The 22,362-nt window shown below is 42.7% G+C and overlaps 1 protein-coding gene across 1 annotated transcript in view; it reads left to right on the plus strand.

Moving 5' to 3' along the window:
- Positions 1–1,196: 1,196 nt before the first annotated feature.
- Positions 1,197–22,362, plus strand: part of LOC128646946 (homeobox protein cut-like 2) — a gene marked incomplete at its 5' end in the record, with an annotated part of 296,875 nt that continues 275,709 nt past the window's right edge. Inside the window, 2 exons of the mRNA XM_053699756.1 lie at positions 1,197–1,331; positions 1,991–2,038. Coding sequence (XP_053555731.1) covers positions 1,197–1,331; positions 1,991–2,038 — 183 coding nt within the window. The remainder of the gene's footprint in view (positions 1,332–1,990; positions 2,039–22,362) is intronic.

A 22,362-nucleotide genomic window follows, 5' to 3' on the forward strand; every position in this document is an offset into this window, starting at 1 on the left:
TTTTTCACACACACTCGCTGTTTTCCAATCTGTACCTGCTCACCCTAACCCGCTGAATAGCCCGCCAGTGGCGAGGGATAACCGGCTGCGCCACTTACTGAGTAGGTCTTGCCCTTAAATGTCCCCTGAAACCAATTAAAATCCAGTGTTCTATAGTTCTGGAGGAGCGTGGGTTAAACTGTTGTTGTCACAGCAACGGCTTCTTTTAGAACTTTATACCTGATATTACACTCAAAGTTTGTTTTAATAAGGATAGCCAATTAGAGTCAAATGTGAACTATTGATAGTAGCAATGGCCAATCAAAAATAGAGTGGGTAGTGCTGAGGGAAGTTTGGTAGAGGCACAGATAAAGCATCTGCATGTTGCTATGGAGATCGAGTAACGTTATTGTGGCATTTGAGAATAGTTTATATGTGGCTGTTACATTTAACAGTAACATACCCCTCTTCCAGTGCATTGCGCATGAGGGAGACATAGGAACGCGCAGGATCGACAGGATCCTGTAGTGGAAGCTTTGGGAGACGTCAGAGAAGGAGGGGTCAGCTGAGAACTAGTAAGTTTATTTACTGGCAAAATTTATTTAGATGAAAATTGGGCTACAGTTGGCTGTACAAATCGCTAATTAACTAATCTAAATAAGTAATATTAATTTTTGGGTTGACTGTCCCTTTAAACATTTCCTGCACTTGCTGTGAACTGCTGCGATATAATTTGTAAATCATATGAGGTCAATTTACTGTATGTTGGCACATTCTTTTTTCCCACATTGTGCAGAAATTAAAAAGACATATATATCCTTAAAAAGCTTATTTATGGACACTTAAGCATAAGTAAGTCACGGCTGGATCCATTCCCTCTTGTTGATATATCTTATCTGGCAGAACAGCTTTCTTTGCATTAAATCTTGAGGAAAGGTATATTGTATCCTGCACCATTTTTCAGAAAAAAAGTTACCAGTGAACTTATTCTTTTCTACCTTTTGAAAGTGACTCTGAGAGGCATATTGATCACAGCAGCATCTCATTCTCTAAAAGCTGCTATGATTTTGCATTGAATACATAGTTTTCATCCTTAAATAATTCATGCTTGCAGTCAATATTGCGGCTGTCTCTTGGAATTGAAAGTTTGCAAACTTACATGAGATGGGTTATGTATGATGATATTTAACAAAAAAACACACAAAAAAACCATCCTCTCCATTTTTCTTTCTTTGTTGCAGAAAGAGTTGAATTCTCTCGCATCAGAGCTTGCTGCTCGGCAGGAAGAGAGCGAACATTCTCACAAGCGGCTTATTGAACTCAGCCGGGAGTTTAAGAAAAATGTCCCAGAGGTATAGCTTACAGATTTTTTGATAACTCCCCTTTAACCCTTTTGCTGTAAAAGAAAATAATTAAAAAATGCTTAGAGTTTAATGTTTTGCTTGCCCCCTTGGCAAAACTGTAGTCTCCTTTATATATTTTTCTCTTCAATTATTTTAAACTGAAGAAAAACTGGAACAGTGTTTTATAAAGTTACACTGCTTTTGAATATTGCTAAGTGCTCAAGGGTTTATTGTGCAGACTGTATTTGAGGTTCTGTTTCATTTTTTCCCCTATTGTTTTATTTCTCTTAGAGGGTATCTGTAGAATCATTTTGTAGATACTTTTCCTTTATTTATTGTATTGGGAATTACTACTGAGACTATGCCTGTCTAGAAGAAAACTCCCAGAGAGACCTCGCTGTTCAGGAACAATTGAATAGTATTTTCTAAGGAAAAGCGTGACAACTTATACAGGGGTGTGTTTTAGTTTCTCTTTAATTTTTTTCCAGACTATATTTTGCCCCCTGTATTTTTTTCTTTCTTCTGTGTCTCTTTTACTTTATCTCTCTCTTTCATTGTGTTTTTATTTGTCTATAATGTTTGATATGGTTTTTATTCCCCTTTTTTCCCAGTATTTCTGACTGTATTTGTTTTCTTATTTGTCCTCTCCCCCCCCCCCCCCCCCCCAGGAAATCAGGGAAATGGTGGCTCCAGTACTGAAGAGCTTCCAGGCTGAGGTAAGATTGCAAATGATAAATAAAACCCCATTAGAATCATTATATTCATATTCTAGGTTATGAGTTATCCTGTGTAAAATATAGCAAATATTTGCATTTTAGAACTGAAACAGATAGTCTTTGTAGGATGCCTAGGGATATTAGAAGCTACACAAAATACCTGAACTAGCTTTTTGCATTGACATCCCAACTCTCCCAGAAGTTCCGGGAGACTCCCACATTGAAATAGCGGCTCCCTGACACCCGCAAATTAAACACAAAATCCCAGAAAGAGCGTGCCAGAGAAAATCTAATTTTTGCATGCACATTTCATTCCTACCTGTAGGTGTCACTATTCTGTTGTTGCTCAATGTAAATAGTTACTGCGATCCTCTCTGGTCTTTTCTCCTCCTTCCTGAACTCTAGTGCGGTGCGAGACATAGCAGACCTGATATATATATTTATATATAGGTGATATGTGCAGACTCCCATACTCTCTATATTGTGCAGACTCCCAAACTTTATATTGTGCAGATTCCCATACCCTCCATATTGTGCAGACTCCCAAGCATTATATTGTGCAGATTCCCATACCCTCCATATTGTGCAGACTCCCATACTGTATATTGTGCAGGCTCCATATTGTGCAGACTCCCAAACTTTATATTGTGCAGACTCCCATACTCTATATTGTGCATACTCCCATACTATAGCTATAAAATGGTTATATATTTATATATATATTTATACATGCAAGGTTCATCTTTTTTACTCACTTTTTGTGATAACATTTTCAACTATGTCATAATCAGAGGACTGAGGAATTCTGAATTGGGGCAGGGGGGCACGAGGGGAGGGTCACCTCCCTGAAATGAGTTTTTGCATGTTGGGATGTCTCATTAAAATGCAGTGAGTCTTCTGTGCTGAGCAGCAATCAGGAGCTAAACAGGGACAGTAAAAAATTGAGAAAGAGAAGATCTATAAAGCATTTGGATTTGTGAGAAATTAATACATAAGTGCGTAATAGTTTTTTTTTTTTTTTACCCACTGCCCTTAGTGTGGCTAAAGTGCATCCTGCAGGACTCTGTACAATGGGGCGACCAGACCTGAGGAAGAAAAAAATGGGACACTTCATTGACAACATACAACAAACTCAAAACCAAAGGATGAATATTTTGACTACTAGAGGCAAGATTACATAAGTTTTTTACGCGGTTTTAATATCACATATACGGCGCCGCTTTTTAATACAGCGCGTATATTTCATCTGTCGCCCGCAATTTTTACTCCCATAAGCTAACATAGAACCGCGTTGCAAATCGGTATCACCTATTGAGCGCAAGGACTTACACGGCGAAAATTAAGACATTTTACTCCATTTTCACCTTCCTACACAAAGGCAGGCGCAGCAAGCCTTGCGCTGAAAATGTGAGCACCGTAACTACCGTAACTGGCTGAAAATATTAACTAACACCTAGCGCATGCGCAATATCTATATACCTGTCAACCGCCAACCGCCACCGCAATAACTAATAAAACTATTACCCCATTAACCCACATCGCAATAAACCTAATATATGTATTAACCCCTAATCGGCCATTCACCCACATCTAATTGGCCATTCACCCACATCGCAATAAACCTAATAAATGTATTAACCCCTAATCCACCATTCACCCACATCGCAATCTACCGAATAAAACTATTAACCCCTAATCCGCCATTCACCCACATCACAATTGACCTAATTAATCTATTAACCCCTAATCCACCATTCACCTACATCACAATTAACCTAATTAATCTATTAACCCCTAAACCGCCAAACTTCCACATCGCAATCAACCTAAGTTAATTACTAAGACCCCCTAAATTAACCCCAAATTACATAAAATAATAAATTACAATTAAAATAAAAAATCTACTTTAAAAAAAAAAACTAAATTGAAATTAATCTAAAATTACGAAAAATAAAAAAATCTAACATTACATAAAGCCATGGAGCGTATCCTCTTCGTATGATCACCGCCGTACACTGAATATTGAATACAAGTTACTCGTTTAAATATGGCATCACTTGCATTCCTATTGGCTAATTTGAATCTTCAAATTCAAATCAGCCAATAGGATGAGAGCTACTGAAATCCGATTGGCTGATTTGAACAGCCAATAGTGATCGTACAAAGAGGATCATCCACGATCCATGGCTACGCGGTCGCCAGTCTTCAGTTCCGCGGTGATCTCCGCTTCATGCCGGCTTGGTCCTGGATGAAGATGGAAGATGTCGCCGGTTCCAAGTACCTATTTGGGGCTTATAGTTAGTATTTCTTTTATTTTTTAGAATAGGGATTTTGGGCACTTGTAAAAGAGCCGAATGCCCTTTTAAGGGCAGTAAAAGAGCTGAATGCCCTTTTAAGGGCAATGCCCATAAAAATGCCCCTGTAGGGGCAATAGGTAGTTTAGTATTTTTTAGTGTTAGGTGTTTTTATTTTGGGGGGTTTGGTGGGTGGGGGTTTTTACTGTTTGAGGGGAAACAGTATTTTAATTTTTTTGTAATTTTAGATTAATTTCAACTTAGTTTTTTTTATTTTTAAAGTAGGGTTTTTTTTTAATTGTAACTTAGTATTTTTTAATTTAGGTAATTGGGGTTCATTTAGGGGCTGTTAGGTTAGGGGGCATAGTAATTTAAATAGGTTGATTGCGTTGTGGGGTTTTGGTGGTTTAGGGGTTATTAGATTAATTAGGTTAATTGCGATGTGGGTTAATGGCGATTTAGGGGTTAATACATATATTAGTGAGATCGCAATGTGGGTGAATGGCGGATTAGGGGTTAATACTTTAAATAGGCATATTGCGTTGTGGGGGTTGTCGGTTTAGGAGTTAATACTTTTATTATTAGTTGCGATGTGGGGGGATTGAGGATATAGGAGTTTTTATGTGTCGGGTTTATTTTTAGGAGGCGTGTTAGACTTTTATGGGAGATTTAACTTTTTTTTTATTTTCTTAGGCGTCGGCAGTTTCTAACGTTCCGTAAGCCACTGGTGACTCCAGAAATTTGTATTTACGCACATTTCTGGACAACGCTAGTTTATGTGATTCCCCGATGTGCAAGGGGAGATTATGGGCGACGAGGGTTTCAGCAGTTACGCTGAAGCCTGCGCCGCATATGTAATCTTGCCCTAGATTGATCAGCTGTCTCTGCACTCACTGCTGCTCAGCTCTAGCTCTGTCTCTGCACTTACTGCTGCTCAAATCTATCTCTGCACTCACTGCTGCCCAGCTCTGTCTCTCCTTCTTCTGCTGCTCAGCTGTGTCTCTGGGCTCACTGCTGCCCAGCTCTGTCTCTTCTTCTTCTGCTGCTCAGCTCTGTCTCTGCACTCACTGCTCAAATCTCAACTGTCTCTATTATTTCCTCACAAGCCGCCTGCCTCTGCTTCCACTCCAATCAAATACTGTCAAAAAGGTGAGCAGACTGGACCCCACCTCCCAGAAATATGATGGACATGCCTGGGAGGTGGGGTTTAGTCTGCTTACCTTTTTGACAGCATCTACAGCATGCAGGGAAATGGAGTACCCTGGTGCGGAGCTACATAAAAATACCAGTGCAAGTCTTACAGACAAATAGCGTAACCAATGGGCATATATAGTGACCACTAGTCATTAAAAAAAACTGGACATTTTTGAGTCCCTTCGAAAACTTCTGGGGACACACTGGTACAGTGTATAAAAAAAAAACTGGACAATCATGTTTAAAACAGGTCTTCTGGTCACCCTAATGTACAATTACCCTGCAACATGGTCCACATTGTACTCCCTATTTATGGCTAAATTATGAGAGGAGCGATATAATTTGCACGCAGGCGATATCGAGTTTTTGTGAATGTTTGCACACAAGTTAAATTCCACTAGTATTACAAGTTGAAATTAAATGCGAACGCATAAGCGCAATCACAATTTACGCTAGAATTATTACCGTGACTTTAGAGCTCTGGTTAACTGTTACACTTGAATAAAAAGTGTAACAAAACACATCAAAAATACATTTAAAAGTACAGTAACACTCTAATAAAAATTAGATCTCAAACATATGAGGTCTCAAGTGTAAGAAAAAAATAATAATTATTATTATCGGTTATTTGTAGAGCGCCAACAGATTCTGCAGCGCTATAAACATAGGCGGAATACAAGGAAACATTTATAGGGATCAGACGGGTAGAGGGCCCTGCAAAGAGTTGCACTGTTGTAGTTAGCTCTAAAGAAGGTAATCAAAAAACAGCATGGCTCTTAGGCTTACATGCTAAGGGGGTTCAAGGGGATAGCAATGGAGGAGAGGAAACAGTATAAAGAAAGGTTAGTGTAGGTTGTATGCATTCCTGAACAGTAGAGTCTTAAGGGAGCGCATGAAGTTTTCAAAACTAGGGGAGAGTCTTGTGGAGCGAGGCAGAGTTCCACAAGATGGGAGCCAGTCTGGAGAAGTCCTGTAAGCGGGAGTGTGAGAAGGTAACAAGAAAGGAGGAGAGTAGGAGATCATGAGCAGAGCGAAGGGGACGGGAGGGAGAGTATCTGGAGACAAGGTCTGAGATATAGGAGGGAGCAGTGCAGTTGAGGACTTTGTATGTCAGAGTGAGAATGTTGTGTTTATTCCTGGAGGCAAGAGGAAGCCAGTGAAGGGATTGGCAGAGAGGTGCAGCAGATGAAGAGCGACGTGTAAGGAAGATGAGCCTGGCAGAGGCATTCATTATGGATTGTAAAGGAGCTAGGCGGCAGCTGGGGAGACCAGAGAGGACAGAGTTGCAGTAATCGAGGTGGGAAAGGATGAGAGAGTGGATTAAAATCTTAGTGGTGTCTTGTGTAAGGAAATGTCTAATTTTAGAAATGTTTTTAAGGTGGAAGCGGCAGGATTTAGCTGGGGACTGAATGTGAGGAGTGAAAGAAAGATCTGAGTCAAGTGTGACCTCAAGACATCGGGCATGCAGAAGCAGTAATAATGGAGTTGTCTACAGTTATAGAGAGATTGGGGGTGGAGATTTTGGAAGAAGGAGGAAAAATAAGGAGCTCAGTTTTGGAGAGATTTAGCTTGACGTAGTGAGAGGACCTCCAGTAAGAGATGTGAAAAAGACAGTTAGTGACACAGGTTAGCAAGGAAGGAGATAGGTCTGGTGCAGAGAAGAAGATTTGGGTGTCAATAGGATACAAATGATATTGGAACCTGTGGGACTATTAGGGAACCTAATGATGACGTGTAGATTGAGAAGAGAAGGGGACCGAGGACAGAGCCTTGCAGTACCCCAACAGAAAGTGGTGACGGGACAGAGGAGGCCCCAGAGAAGGCTACACTAAAGGTACAGTTTGACAGTTAGGGAGAGAATTACGAGAGGGCTGTGTCACAAATGCCGAAGGATTGGAGGCTTTGGAGCAAAAGAGGGTGGTCAACAGTATCAAAGGTTGCGGACAGATCAAGGAGGATAAGCAGAGAGAAGTGGCCTTTTGATTTTGCTGTAAGTAGGTCATTGGTAACCTTAACGATTGCTGTCTCTGTGAAACGATGGGGAAGAAATCCAGATTGCAGTGGGTCAAGGAGGGAGTTTAATGTAAGGAAATAGGATAGGCGTGCATATACTAGCTTTTCGAGAAGCTTTGTAGTCAAAAAGCTGAAAACATGTAAAATCATATTTCCTTCCTAAGATAGGGAGAGTCCACGGCTTCATTCCTTACTGTTGGGAAATACAACACCTGGCCACCAGGAGGAGGCAAAGACACACCAGCCAAAGGCTTAAATATCCCTCCTACTTCCTCATTACCCCAGTCATTCTTTGCCTTTCGTCACGATAGGAGGTGGCAGAGAAGTGTCAGAAGATTCGGAGAGTCCTGAAAAAAGGGTATCTGCCCTTTGAGATAGGACTGGAGTTTTAAGTAGTCATGTCAACCAATCATTGAGAGTATTGATGAAAGTTAGAGTCTGGAGATGCAGGGAAAGTTTTTCTGTGAAACCATCCAGACTACTGCTAACAGGTCCTAAGTAATCAGTGTTGACGAGTTTCACTGCCTGCTTTCTCTCACTCAAGTCCATGTCAGGAGCGCTGCTATAAGACTGTCACACTTGAGAAGCTGTGTTCTGTTCCACAGCATGGATCCTGGAGATAAGATTGTTTCATTTTTTTACACATAAAATGCTATAACAGGGTCACAGTGTGGCTCCTTTATACCTTGATAAGATCCAGGGTTAATATCCTCTGAGGGGGAGTTTATTGAACAGTTGGGGTTAATTAAACAGTGTATTAATTATTTACATGCTGTTTTGTGTGATTTTATTTTCTGGGCTCATAGACTGTGTTTTTGCCTGGAACAAACAGGTTTCACTTTCGGTTTTAAAAGTGTTGCACAGCTCCTATTAACTTGCTGTACTTTTTCTTCCTAAATGGAAAGAGTCCACAGCTGCATTCATTAATTTTGGGAAATAAGAACCTGGCCACCAGGAGGAGGCAAAGACCCCCCAGCCAAAGGCTTAAATACTCCTCCCACTCCCCTCATCCCCCAGTCATGGCAGAGAAGTGTTAGAATTTTAAATTTTTGTTTTTTGACTCTTCGGCATGGGACAGGATTTTTAAGTAGTCCTGTCAGTCTCTCAGTGAGGGCTTGGATGAAAGTTAGATTCTGGAGATGCAGGGAGATTCTTTCTGCGAAACCATCCCGACTCATGTTAACAGCTCCTCAAGCAATCGGCGTTGTCGAACTTCGCTCCGCTGCCTGCTTTCTTCTCTCAAGTCCATGGCGGAGGCGATGCTACTATCCGTCACACTTGAAAGGCCGTGTTCCTGTTCCACGACCTAGATTCTGGTAATATCGTTTTATTTTACTTTATTTCTCATATACTGTAATGTGAATGTTTTTCCGAGAGGCTACCACCTTGTGGGTCTATCTTATCACAAGGGTCTCAGTGAGTCTCTTTTAGTATCTTGGAATCGAGGGTTAATATCTACTAAATGGGGGTTATTGAACAGGGGAGTTTATAATCAAGTTTGTTATGTGATTCAACCTGCTTATGTGTGATGCTTATGGGCTTGTGGTTTGGAACATTGAGGCCTTTGGAAGTGACGCAGCCTTTTGGTTGGGCGTGCTTATTTTGGACTGTACGGTTCACCTTGTGTCGGGCGTGGTTCAGTTCCGTTTTCCATTTCTGCATTACTGATTGTGCGGCGAAGGAAATATTCTAGTACGCAGGGGTCTGGTCATAGGAGGTGGTGAGTGCCCCAGCCATTGTGGGTGTCAGGTGCTGTTTTACTACTTAAGTCCATATTTATATATCCTCTACCAGTTATGGAGGATTCTGATGCTGAGACTGTGCTAATTTCAGATTCTCAGGATACTGAGACTATTTTGATTTCAGATTCAGATTCTGTGTCCGGTGACAAATCCAGACTGGCCTTGTTGGCACATGTCAACCAGTTTTGTTCCGTATGCCATTTTAGAGCGCCTTGTTCCTCGGGCTCGGGGAATCAAGGGACAGCTGAGCCATCCGCCTCTGGGGGTCCTGTTCTCTGAGAGGCGAGTTCCCTAACAATTCATACTTCTGCGAGTAACCCAGTTTCTGATTCCTCCATGCAGGGTGGGGTGTTTTTCTCCCCCACATAATGTTGGCGAGTCCAGACGTTTATTTGAGAATGTGCTTGTGCTATATTGTCCCAGGCCTTCCGCCTTGTGGAGGGCCTCTACAGTTCCCTGCGGGTGTGACTGTCCCTGAGTGTTGTGCCTTTCGTTACAGGATTGTGCGACTTCGCGTATTGCTCAGACATGTTTTTCAGTTATTGAATGACCCTATCGTTAACAGATACTGGGATTTTCAGTCTGCTAATTCAAATGGTGCACCTCATTAGACATGTGGGGATGAAGTAATCTCCTGATTGACATTTGATTGAGATATTTCCCAGTTTTTTGGAAGATAGGGCTCCGTTTGGCTGGTCCTGCAGTAGGCCTGTGTCTTTTTGGGCGCTAACCTCCGTGTTGCCTTATATTTTATTTGTATCCGATGGGATATCTTTTATTTTGGTTTTGTTTCCTTCGGGAACCTTCTGGGATTGATACTCTTTGTTCTTCTTCGGAAGTTGTTTTGGACACGTTAGTCCTATGTTAAAATGTCTATTTTCTTTTTTTCCACTATGAGGAACAATTTGGCAGCTTACCAGTTAGGACCCTAAGTGCAGGCTGGTCCTGTTGGGTTTGTTGGATCTTGCGACTGTTCAGACACGTGGCGCTGTTCTGCTCGTCTGGTATGGTAGAAGTGCAGAGTGCTCAGGTTTTTATTGGTTTTCATGTTCAACTAAGCATTCGAAAGGACCTGTGGGTCTGTAAGGCGGGATGGATTCTTTTAGTCCTTATAGCCTTCAGTCATAAGTGACCTGGTCAGGGGAGTTTTTCTGCTGCGTCACTCTGACATCTGATACCATCAGAACCTAGTGTTTACCTCCCCCGGGGGAGGGTTGGAGGGCTTAGTGCCCTATTGCCACAGTTTGAGCGGTTTGGCCTTCAGTTTCAGGGCTCTGGATTGCCCTTGGGGACCTGATCCAACAGCTTGTATCAGATTAGGCTGTCTAGCACGTGGAAGGTTTTTCAGTTTGAAACCAGTTACAGCTCTTGGCACCTTGCAGGTGTGCGCATACGCTTTTTATAGTGTATCTAGATACTGCTCTTACTTTTGACGTGTTCTGTCTGTTTGAGTGATGCTCTTACTCTTGACGTGTACTGTCTGAGTGGAGACCTTTGGGTCTCCTTCCATTGTCCCAGTGAGTTGGATCTCTTTTTAGGGATCTGTATTTCCTGGTGATGGTTGATTCCTGTGGGGACTTTGTTTAGCTTGGCATTTATTGAAGCTGGGAAGGCTTAGCGCCTTTTTTCCTCCTTGTGTCCTCTGCTGGTTTGGAGGTGATGGGGAGACTAGCCCTGCTAGAGGGATTTTTTTACCTGGACGTTTCCCTTATTTTGTCCTGAGGCCTTAAGAGGTCTCTTTATAAGACTTCTAGCCTTGCTCCTTGGAGTGTTGGACTTTGGCTAGGGTCGGTTCCTTCCTTGGTCAGGGCTTTCGAATTCTTCTCGCTATCCTTATTCTCTGGATATGCATTCATATCCCTTGTGTCTAGCCTTTTCCAGTTGGGGTGTTTAGTTCTAGGGTAAGGTTGCCTGAACTATTCGGTGCCCGGACCTGTTTTTCTCCTGAGACTTCCGGTTGCTGAGGCTTCGCTTGACCTTTTTCCTGACCCAGTCTTGGGTTGTTTTGGAGTCTTGGATCTCAGGGCTGGTCGGGGTGTTCCACAGTAGTGGGAACTTGGGCTATGTCCTTGCTCCATCTACCTGACCTGGTCATGGTTGGCCAGGTTTTCGGAGTATTTATTACTCTTTGCAACAGAGTAGCCCATGTCATCTAGTGGTTAGCTGTGTGGCTTGCACCTCAAGGGTTGTTGGTTCATACCCAGCTGCGGGCGCTGGATGTCCAATTTCTGGTGCGCCTTAGGGTTGTATTCCCCTGGTCAGCTTGCCAGTGTACCCGTGGATTTGATGCTCTGCAGGCGAATGGGTTGGCTGTGCCTCTGCTTGGCAAGCTACTTGTAGGGGGGTTCTTCTAGGACCTTTGTGTTGGGGATTTATCTTCCCATTAGCTGGTGGCTTTGGGCCTTGAGGACAGTTATTGCCCTTCCGGCCTTATTTAGGGGATATTCTCCTCCCTATGGAGATGGAGTCCTTTCTTGGGGCTTCTCCTGGATGGGAGGTGCACAGGTGCAATTGGTTCCCCCTGGGGTCTTGCTGGCTCCAAGTCAGACTTGTTAGGCCTTTATTTTGCTAGATCCTTAGGTCTATGGCCTTGTCGTACTTGTACTCTGTGGGGATGGCTGTGCTATCCTTATGCTCGTTCCTGTACCAGTTTCAGGATTCTTCTGTTCCCCTATTTTGGATCGCTGGGTTGGTCCAGCTGGGTATGGGTCTACAGGTCAGGATGGCTGAGCGGTCTAAGTCGTTGCGTTCAGGTCGCAGTCTCCTCTGGATGTGTGAGCCTTATTGAGTCTATCCGTTAGCTCAGTCTGCTAGGATATAGAATTTCCTTTCAACTTGCTCCATCAATTACTGAAGAGGGTCTACTCTTCCTTCGGGTTCTGAGGGTATACTCTCCTTCTCGGGGGGCCTTGATTGAGGTTTTGTGTTCCCCCTTTTAGAGACCTGTATAGGTCCGGCGGCTTTGGTTGCCTGGAGCATGCCCTCTGTCTAGGGGTGGCTTTTGCAGTCTGTTCCTTGTTTGACTGCTTCTTCTTCCTCGCAAGTGCCCTCTGTGTCATCCTGTTATGGACTCTGTGTTCTCCAACCTGGGGTTTTTCGCCGGGGTCTATTACATGTTTTTCGGGGTTGAATACTTTGCTATTCTATGTTCAGACGCTGGGGGGACTTTGCCTTTGCAGTTGCATTCAGTGCTTGCAGGATGTTGGAGAGAAGAGTTGCTTGGTATAAACGTGGCCTCCTCTTCCTGTTTGAACCTGTTTGGGTCTCTGTGAGCTGGGCTCATTTTTGGAGGTGTTCTTTTTTGTATTAGGGGACCTTTCGATTTCCTCAGTTCTCCTTTGCCTTGTCCCCTTGGGGGTTTCGGCAATTCATTAGTGGGGGGTGAGTGGTGGGGGACCGTCTGTTGGGCGACGGTGTCTCCTAGAGAACTGTTGGCTCAGTCGAGTCTGCTTTGCGGTATCTAGTTTGGCTTCTGGACTAGCTGCGAGTCAGTGTCCTTGGGGCTTTTCCTTTAAAAATGTTATTGGTTTTCAGACGAAGCAGGGTTTTTGATTGGGTAGAGGTTCAGGCCCAGTGCCCTCAGTATGGGCTGCCTATTGTACCCTCCCTTCTTGGCATTCAGTGTCCTCTATAGCTTGGGTATTGTTTTCTCAAAAGTAATGAATGCAGCTATGAACTCTTTCCATTTAAGATAAAAAACATAAATTATGCTTACCTAATAATTTCCTTTTCTTCCGATGGAAAGAGTCCACAGCTCCCCACCCGTAATTTTATGGGGGGCGTCCTTATCATTCTTCTGGCACCTTTGACCCTGATATTTCTTCTACTGTTCCTTGTTCCTCGGCAGAGTGACTGGGGGATGAGGGGAGTGGGATAAGTATTTAAGCCTTTGGTTGGGGTGTCTTTGCCTCCTCCTTGTGGCCAGGTTCTTATTTCCCAAAAGTAATGAATGTAGCTGTGGACTCTTTCCATCAGAAGAAAAGGAAATTATCAGATAAGCATAGTTTATGTTCATTTCTTCCATTCCGGCTGAGATTTCAACCTGAGGAGAGGTGGTGAGTGCCCCAGCCATTGGGATTATTAAAAAAAACAAAAACAAAAAAGTTTTTATTTGTGTCTTTCTGTGGGTATAACCTGAGTTATGGAGGACTCTGACATGTTAGACGGTACTTCTTCTGTACTAAATCATACCTGTTTATATTGTGAGGAGGCAGTGGTTTTCCCGACCCCTCTCAATTATGTTCCACATGCCTTAAAGTGAATGTAAATTTTGATGCTGAAGTGCGTGTTTTTAAAAAATTCGATTAAAAACAGGGGCACTTTAATTCATCAAAATTTACATTTCACTCGTGTTGTGAAAAAATACTTACCTTTTAATCTTGACAGCTGCTCCAGCTTCCCCCGGTTGTCGCAAGCCATTTCTGACGTCAGAAATGATGGATCGGTCATCCTCCAATCACGTTTTACCCCCGGGGGAATCAGTGTCTGATTCAACGCCGTGATTGGAGGAAGCCGGATTCCTCATTTTAGACCCAGGAAGAGGCTTTGCAACGGGCGGGGGAAGCTGGAGCGGTTGTCAATATTAAAAAGTAAGTATTTTTTTACAACACGAGTGAAATGTAAATTTTTATGAATTAAAGTGCCCCTGTTTTTAATCGAATTTTTAAAAACCGGGCACTTTAGCATAAAAATTTACATTCACTTAACCGCTGTTATAAAGTCTAAGAAGGGAGACAAGCCTGCTGAGGTTATTAGTCCCTCTGAGCCTTCTACCTCTCAGGACTTGGCGTCCCGTGAGATTAATACCCTTGCTACATTATCCACTCCACATGCGGTCCCACGTAGCACATCTAATCCTTCATCCGGAGGGGGCCTTCTTCCTGCAGACTTTGCCGCGCAGTTACAAACGGCGGTGTCTGCGGCCCTCAGTGCATTACCTTGCTCTAACAAATGCAAGAGAAAGGTTAATCATAGCTCTCCTGACCCGGAGTCATCTAATTATTTATCGGATTTAGTTATTATGTCCCGTTATCTGATGATGAGTTAACCTCTTTAGCTTCAGAGGGTGAACTTTCTGGGTCGGAGTCCTTAGCATCTAAGCCTCCTGCTGCGGAGGAACCGTCCTTTAGATTTAAAATTGAGCACTAGCATTTTTTTATTAAAGGAGGTTCTGTCTACGTTAGAGGTTCCAGAGGCCGCGCTGCCTGAAGAACCTATGATACCTAAATTAGACAGAGTACACAAAGACAGGAAAGTTCCTTTGACTTTTCCTGTGCCGGTTAAGATGGCGGACATTTTTAACAACGAATGGGAAAGAATTGGATCTTCCTTTTCCGCCTTGTTTACTTTTAAAAAGTTGTTCCGGGTCCCGGACTCTCAACTGGATTTGTGGGGCTCCATTCCTAAGGTGGATGGTGCTATCTCTACGCTTGCTAAACGTACTACTATACCTCTTGAGGATAGTTCTTTGTTCAGAGAGCCGATGGATAAGAAAATGGAAACTTTTCTGAGAAAGATGTTTCAGCATACGGATTTTTATTTCAACCGGAGGCTGCAGTTGCTGCGGTTGCCGTAGCAGCTACCTACTGGTGTGACTCTTTGTCAGAACTCATTGATGTGGAGTCTCCCCTCGAGGATATTCAAGACAGAATTAAAGCTCTGAGAATTGCTAATTCTTTTATTTGTGATGCGAACATTCAAATTATTCACCTAAATGCAAATACCTCTGGTCCTAGCCCGCCGGGCGCTCTGGTTAAAGTCTTGGTCTGCGGATATGACTTCTAAGTCTAGACTCCTTTCTCTTCCCTTCAAGGGAAAGATTTTATTTGGTCCAGGCCTGGACTCTATTATTTACGGTTACCAGAGGCAAGGGTGCCTTCCTACCGCAAGAGAAGAAGAACAAGTCTAAGGGACGACAATCTTCTATTTTTAGTTCCTTTTGTTCTGACAAATCCCAATGACAACATTCCTCCTCCATTCCCGAGCAACCCAAGAGTTCTTGAAAGCCGGCTCAGTCCTGGAATAAGTCCAAGCAGAATAAGAAGCCAGCTGAAAACAAATCGGATTGTGTAGGGGGCAAACTGTCTCTTTTTTCAGACGCTTGGTTCAGGGCCGTACAGGATCCGTGGGTCCTGGAGGTCGTACTCAGGAATACAAGATAGTTTTCAAATCTCATCCGTCCAGGGGCAGATTCCTACTCTCGAACCTGTCTACAGACCAGAAACAAGGGATGCCTTTCTAGGGTGCGTTCAGACCTATCCTCCTTAGGAGTTGTTGTCCCGGTGCCTATCGAAGAAAGAGGTTTGAAGTTGTATTCAAACCTTTTTGTGGTCCCGAAGAAGGAGGGAAGTTTCCGCCCAATTCTAAACCTAGTGCTTAAACAAATTTCTCAGTGTCCCTTCCTTCAAGATGGAGACGATAAGGTCCATCCTTCCTTTAGTTCAGGAAGGCCAGTTTATGATCTGAAGGACACTTACCTTCATGTTCCAATCCACAAGGAACACTTTCAGTTCCTGAGGTTTGCATTCCTGGACCAGTACTTCCAGTTCATTGCCCTTCTGTTTGGCCTAGCTACTGCTCCAAGAATCTTTACGAAGGTTCTGGGGGCTCTTCTAGCTGTTGCCAGAACTCAGGGTATTACAGTAGCCCCAAACTTGGACGATATACTGGTGCAAGCAACATCTTGTCGTCTTACGCAAGAATACTTAAAGTCCCTTCTCAGTCTTCTTCGATCACATGGATGGAAGATAACTTGGAAAAGAGTTCTCTTATCCCATGTACCAGGGTGGAATTCCTGGGTGCTATAATAGACTCCATATCCATGAGGATATTTCAAACAGACCAGAGACGTTGCAAGCTAACTTCGGCATGTCTTGCCATCCAGACCTCCTTGAGTCCTTCTGAGGCTCAGTGTATGGAGGTAAATGGTCTCATGGTGTCCTGCATGGACATCATTCCTTTTGCCAGGTTCCGTCTCAGACCTTTACAACTGTGCATGCTAAAACAGTGGAACGCCGATCATTCTGATCTGTCTCTACAGATTGTATTAGACAGACGGTCGAGAGAATCGCTCCCTTGGTGGCTCTGTCCAGATCATCTTGCTTCTTAAGACCATCCTGGGAGATTGTGACTACGAACACATGCCTATCCGGATGGGGAGATGTTTGGGTGCCAGGAAGGCACAGGGGTTGTGGACTTAGGAGGAGTCCTCCCTCCCGATCAATTTTGGAACTTCGGCGATCTTTAATGCCTTGAAGGCTTGGCCACTTCTGGGTTAATCCCAGTTTATCAGATTTCAATCGGACAATATATCCTCAGTGACTTACATCAACCATCAGGGGGGGAACGAGAAGTTCCTTGGCGATAAATGGAAGTATCTCAGATTCTGGAGTGGGCGGAGGCCCACAGCTATTCGCTGTCAGCAATCCACATTCCGGGTGTGGACAACTGGGGGGACTGGTCTCTCCATCCCAAGGTGTTTGCAGAGATATGCAGCAAGTGGGGGACGCCAGAGATTGATCTCATGGTGTCCCGTCTCAATACCAAGCTACCCTAGTACGGGTGGAGGTCGAGGGATCCCCAAGCGGATCTAATAGTTGCACTAGCAGTGCCCTGGAGGTTCAAACTCATATATCTTTTTCCTCCATTTTCACTTCTTCCTCCAGTGGTGGCCCAGTAATCAGTAATCCTGATTGCTCCATTGTGGTCGCGAAGGACGTGGTTTGCGGATCTGGTAGGTATGTCCTCATCTCCCCTGTGGAAGTTACCTTGTCGCAGAGACCTGCTGTTACAAGGTCCATTTGTTCATAAAAAGCTAAATTCTCTTAGCTAAGACTAAGTGTTCGATCTCCACGTAGTCAGCCTCAAAGAGGTTTCTCTGAGATTGTCATTGATACTCTTATTCATGCTCGTAAACCAGTTACTCAGCGTATCTACCACGAAGGGTGGAGGACCTACTTATTCTGGTGTGAAGAGCATGGTTTTTCCTGGCACAGAGGTAAGGTTGCCAGTACTTATCTTTTCTCCAGGATGGATTGAAGAAGGGCTTTTCTGCTAGTTCCCTGAAAGGACAGATTTCGGCCCTGTCGGTTTTATTTCACAAGAGGCTGGCTGAGCTTCCAGACGTGCAGTCCTTGTTAAGGCTCTAATTAGAATCAGACCTGTGCTTAGATCTGGGGATCCACATTGGAGCCTAAATATTGTTCTTTGTGTTTTGCAACAGGCTCCGTTTGAACCTCTGCATTCCGTTGACTTTAAATTGTCTCTTTGCTTTGCGGTGTTAGTTCCCTTATCTGATTTTTCATGCAGATAAGGCAGTTTTACGTACTAAATTAGGTTTTCTTCCTAAGGTTGTGTCTGATCGCAACATCAATCAAGAGATTGTGGTTCCTTCCTTGTGTCGTTTGATTCACTATTTGGATGTGGTTTGCGCCTTGAAGTTCTTTCTTTAGGCTACTAAGGAGTTTAGACAATCTTCCTCTTTGTTTATTGTCTATTCGGGGAAACGTAAGAGGCAGAAGGCTACTTCGACTTCCCTATCTTTTTGGTTAAGGAGTGTCATTCACTTAGCTTACGAGACAGCGGGACATCATCCTCCTGAGAGGATAACGGCTCATTCCACTAGAGCTGTGGCTTCTTCTTGGACCTTTAAGAACCTATATATAATTGTGTGTGTGTTTGTGCAGAAATCTATCAGATATATATTTAAATATCTCTTTAAGAATAAATAGAACATGTTCTGCTATGTGATTTTACATTTGCTACTTTTCAAAGTCTATTTGTTACCGAGGCTTTACGAATTCGAGAATGCAAACTTTTTACTTTCAACTCGCAATATGAGCGCGAATCTCTGAGCACAAAAAAATTACTTATAACGGTTTTAATTCTCGAACACGAGAGAAAACTACTTCTCAACTCGTAATCTGACTCTTAATGTGCACACTAACCGATAATTTCACCCACCACCCGGCTAAAATTTAAGGCAATGTTTAGCTAGAATAAGCTAAAATCAGTTTATGTTAAATTATGCAATAAATTTGTGCTTTTTGATATTGTAGCTAACGTATAACTTACAGAAAATGGTATGATATTTCAAAGTATTATACTGCCCCAACCCAGCTACTTCATAATACCAACAGCATGCTAAATTTTATGTTGAGAACACTGCTACATATTAATTGATTAATTAGTGCTCTGTTAAATCTGCCCATAGGAGAGGAGATAAGATAAACATGCACTTTAAGAGAGGTTGTCTGCAGGGCTACATATCAATGTGAAGTTTGCTATTGAAATAACAGTTGTAAATACATTTAGAACATTTATTTTGTGTGCAATGTAGTGCTTAATTAGTCATATATAATATGCAAATATGTTGAAAAATAATATGTGAATGTGTTTTTAAAGGGACAGTAAACACTCTGTAATTACAATACATTTTTGTTCTGTTGCTATAGAATAGCATATCATCCAAGTCTAAATGTTTTTAAAGCAAATTTATATCCTGTTTTTTTCAATAGCCAGCACCACCCACAATTTGCCTTATATGATGAAGCTAATCTGAGCATGATTCTGCAGACACCAAGGCTTGCCATGGTCACAATGATAGTATAAAATGCATTGTTTTGCAGTTCTTATCAGTTAAAGCCAATTAGGGACATATATGTAGTAGATTTAGCCTTGAGACGTCAGCAGGGTGCATTTCGGATTATGAATTCGAAAATTTACAATTGTTAGGGCTAAATTAGATGAAAAGGGGCACAATAAATAATGAAAGTTTATTGCAAAGCTGTTTCAATGTACATAACCTAACATTTTATATAAAAATCTCAAGGTCCTTACTGTCCCTTTAAGGCATAGTACACTCACACCAATATGTATAAATATAACTCATAGATCTGGCGGGCTCATACACTCATTACAGTCGTTCCCTTTAGGAATAATGAGTCTTTTACTTCTAGGCCCTGTGGACTAATAAACTCTGATCAGCTCCAATGGACATGTATTTGTTTGCTCTGTGGACTCATAAATGAATGTGTTTGAGAAATAATGAACTGATGAGCAAGTAAAATGACACTTGCTACTCACTTTAAGAGACCAGGGTTCACTATCCAGCAATCAACCTATCCCAGATACTTTATATAGCTTGTTTTTCTCAAGTGCAATTGCTAACTCTCTGAGGCTTCTTTTTTCTGATAACCTGGATAAGATGTTATGTTTGTTTAGATTAAATCTTTTTTATTGAGCATTTAAAAGTTAAAATACAGAACATAACAATCATAATTAGCCATCTGCTGGTCATCTGGCCTTTACAAGTAATTGGTTGAAATGGAACATGGTTATGGCAAGAGTTCAGTGTCTTTCTGTGGTACCAACGAGTAGATTCTTCTGATTATAAAGCTTAAGTCCTCATTTTACATCGGGTTCCATCTTCCATGTCCTAGTTTTTGTTTGGGTAGTTATACTGCCCCAGTAGCACTGTGGTTATCTTAAAGGCCATCAGGCATATTAGTAAAGGACAAATGAATGGTTGATAAAGTTTGTGGAGAACAAAGGGAGGGACTCCCCAGTTCTATATAAATGACCAATCACATCATTAAAAACACTCTTAAACTTGAAACATCAAATAAGAACTTACAACATTAACAAGTCGTTCCAGATAAGCTACTTCCGCCTGTTCGTAAACCTATAATTGCCACCACATCACGGTCATCTTTAAGCACCCCTAGTTGTGAGCCTCCACCGCTCCCCTCCACTGCCCCCAGAATCCCATTTCTATGGGTCGGGGTCTGTCAATACTGTTCCCACATCTACCTGTCCTAGCATCCAATAGTACCATATTTTCTGAAAGGAATCTGAAGTGTTCTGTACCTGAGCAGCTGACTCGTACATGCAGTATGTCTGTTTAATTTTGGCCAATATTTCCGCCCAGGTGGGCACACCCGTCTTCCAGTATCTCGCTATGCTTGTTCTGGTAATAGTGCAAAGTATCCTAATGAAAGCATTAATATGTTTATTAAGAGCGGGTAAGTTTTCATGCAAGAGGGCCTGCAAGCTTTCTAGATGTATGTTCTCGTCTAACAAGTTGCTTAAAAGTCTAGATAGATTTTTCCATATATCTCTGACCCCCGGGCATTCCCACCACATGTGAAGGTAGGTTCCCACCTCCCCATAGCCCCTATAGCAGAGTCTAGTTCCATTTCTAACGGAGTGTGCTGTTTGGATGGGTGTTAGGTACCACCTAAAAGAGGTCTTAATAATATTTTCCCTGAGGTCTGCACTTAATAAATTTTTGCCCGAGTCATAGAACAATTTTTCCCAAACTTCCTGATCCTTCTCCACCCCCAAATCAGTCTCCCATCTGAGTGTTAGCGTTGACTTGGAATTAATCCTGTTTTTTTTTAAGTCAATATATATGAGTGAGATTCCGTGTTTGGGTCTATTAGGAGTGCAGCTAAGTCTTTCTAAGTTTGTAGTGGGTTGTGTAGTTCTATTGGCAATGTAAGCGCGGGTCGCGGAAGCTATTTGTAGATACAAAAACCACTGTAGTGGCAATGGGTCTATTTTTAGGCTCAGCTGTGCATAGGAGATAGGAGCTCCATTATTAACAAAGTCTGCCACCCTATAGAGTCCCTTATTTTCCCATTTACTTATGTTGGGTCTAAGGTCTGGGTTTATCAGATATTTCAGGGGTTTTTTCAACGAGTTTACAGGAAAGATGCCTGCAGTCCCAATTGCTGAGTTCCAATCCCGTATCGACAATCTAGTAATTGGGGCAATATGTGTGGCTTCCACCCCTCCCAACCCCGAATCCCATATGATATCTTCAGGGGAGCTGAGCTCCCCCAACTCAGATTCCAGGGACGGCCAAAGGATGTTTGCATCCCTCCTACCGCATATAGCGATCTGGGCCAGTCTAGATGCCCTATAGTAATCTTGCAGATTGGGCAACCCCACCCCTCCCAGTTGTCTATGTCTTGCCAGAACCCTAGCCTGGATCCTAGCTGGTTTCTTATCTCTGAGGTAAGAGTGTAGAGCTGACTGGATAGAATCAAGGTCCTGTGAGTTAATCTTTATTGGCAAGACTCTAAATAAGTATTGTAGTCTCAGTAATATGTTCATTTTAATAGAAGTCAGTCTTCCATACCAAGAGAATCTATATGTCTGCCATTTTTTAAGGTCTGACCGGATTTTCTTGAATAATGGGGAGTAGTTATGCTTGTAGAGATTAGATGAGTGGGGGGTCAAATTTATTCCGAGGTATTTGATGCTATTTCTGATCCGTTTAAATGCGAAGTTAGTTTCAATAAGTTTAATGGTATTTTTTGGGAGGTTAAGGGGAAGTGCCTCGCACTTATCCAAGTTAATTTTATACTCCAAGACCAAAGAAAATTCCTGAATAGTTTTGTACAGATTTGGGAGCGACATTAGTGGCTTGGTTACTGTCAATAGGATGTCATCTGCAAACAGAGTTATCTTGTGATTAAATTTCCCTATCTGAACTCCCGATATGTCTGGATTGTTTCGGATTGAGGCTGTCAATGGCTCTATGCATAGCGCAAAGAGGAGTGGCGATAAGGGACAGCTCTGTCTGGTCCCGTTAAGAATCTTAATGGGTGTGGAATGATGTCCTATGGCCCTTATGCGTGCAGTGGGGGTGGAATACATATTCTTAAGTGCTACCAGAAAGGAACCATGAATCCCTCTCCTCTCAAGCATCGTCCACATGTACTGCCAGTCTACTCTGTCAATGCCTTCTCCGCGTCCAATGACAGGAGCAGAGAAGGCACTCCCCCGTCAGTCAAATGGTCCGTCATCACCGTCATTCTTCTCACGTTGTCGGGGGCTTCCCTACCCATAATAAAACCTACTTGGTCCGGATGAATCATTGTCGGGATTATACGTTTAAGTCTGTTGGCCATCACCTTTGTTACAATTTGAATGTCCTGGTTGATAAGGGAGATCGGTCTATAATTGGAGCAAAATTTCGGATTCTTCCCTGGTTTAGGTAAAACAACTATTCTAGCTTGGAGTAGCTCCGTTGGGATTTCGTGGCCCTCCATGATATGATTTGCAAAACTAACTA

This window comes from Bombina bombina, chromosome 2 (assembly GCF_027579735.1).
Source record: "Bombina bombina isolate aBomBom1 chromosome 2, aBomBom1.pri, whole genome shotgun sequence".
NCBI classification, from domain to species: Eukaryota; Metazoa; Chordata; class Amphibia; order Anura; family Bombinatoridae; genus Bombina; species Bombina bombina.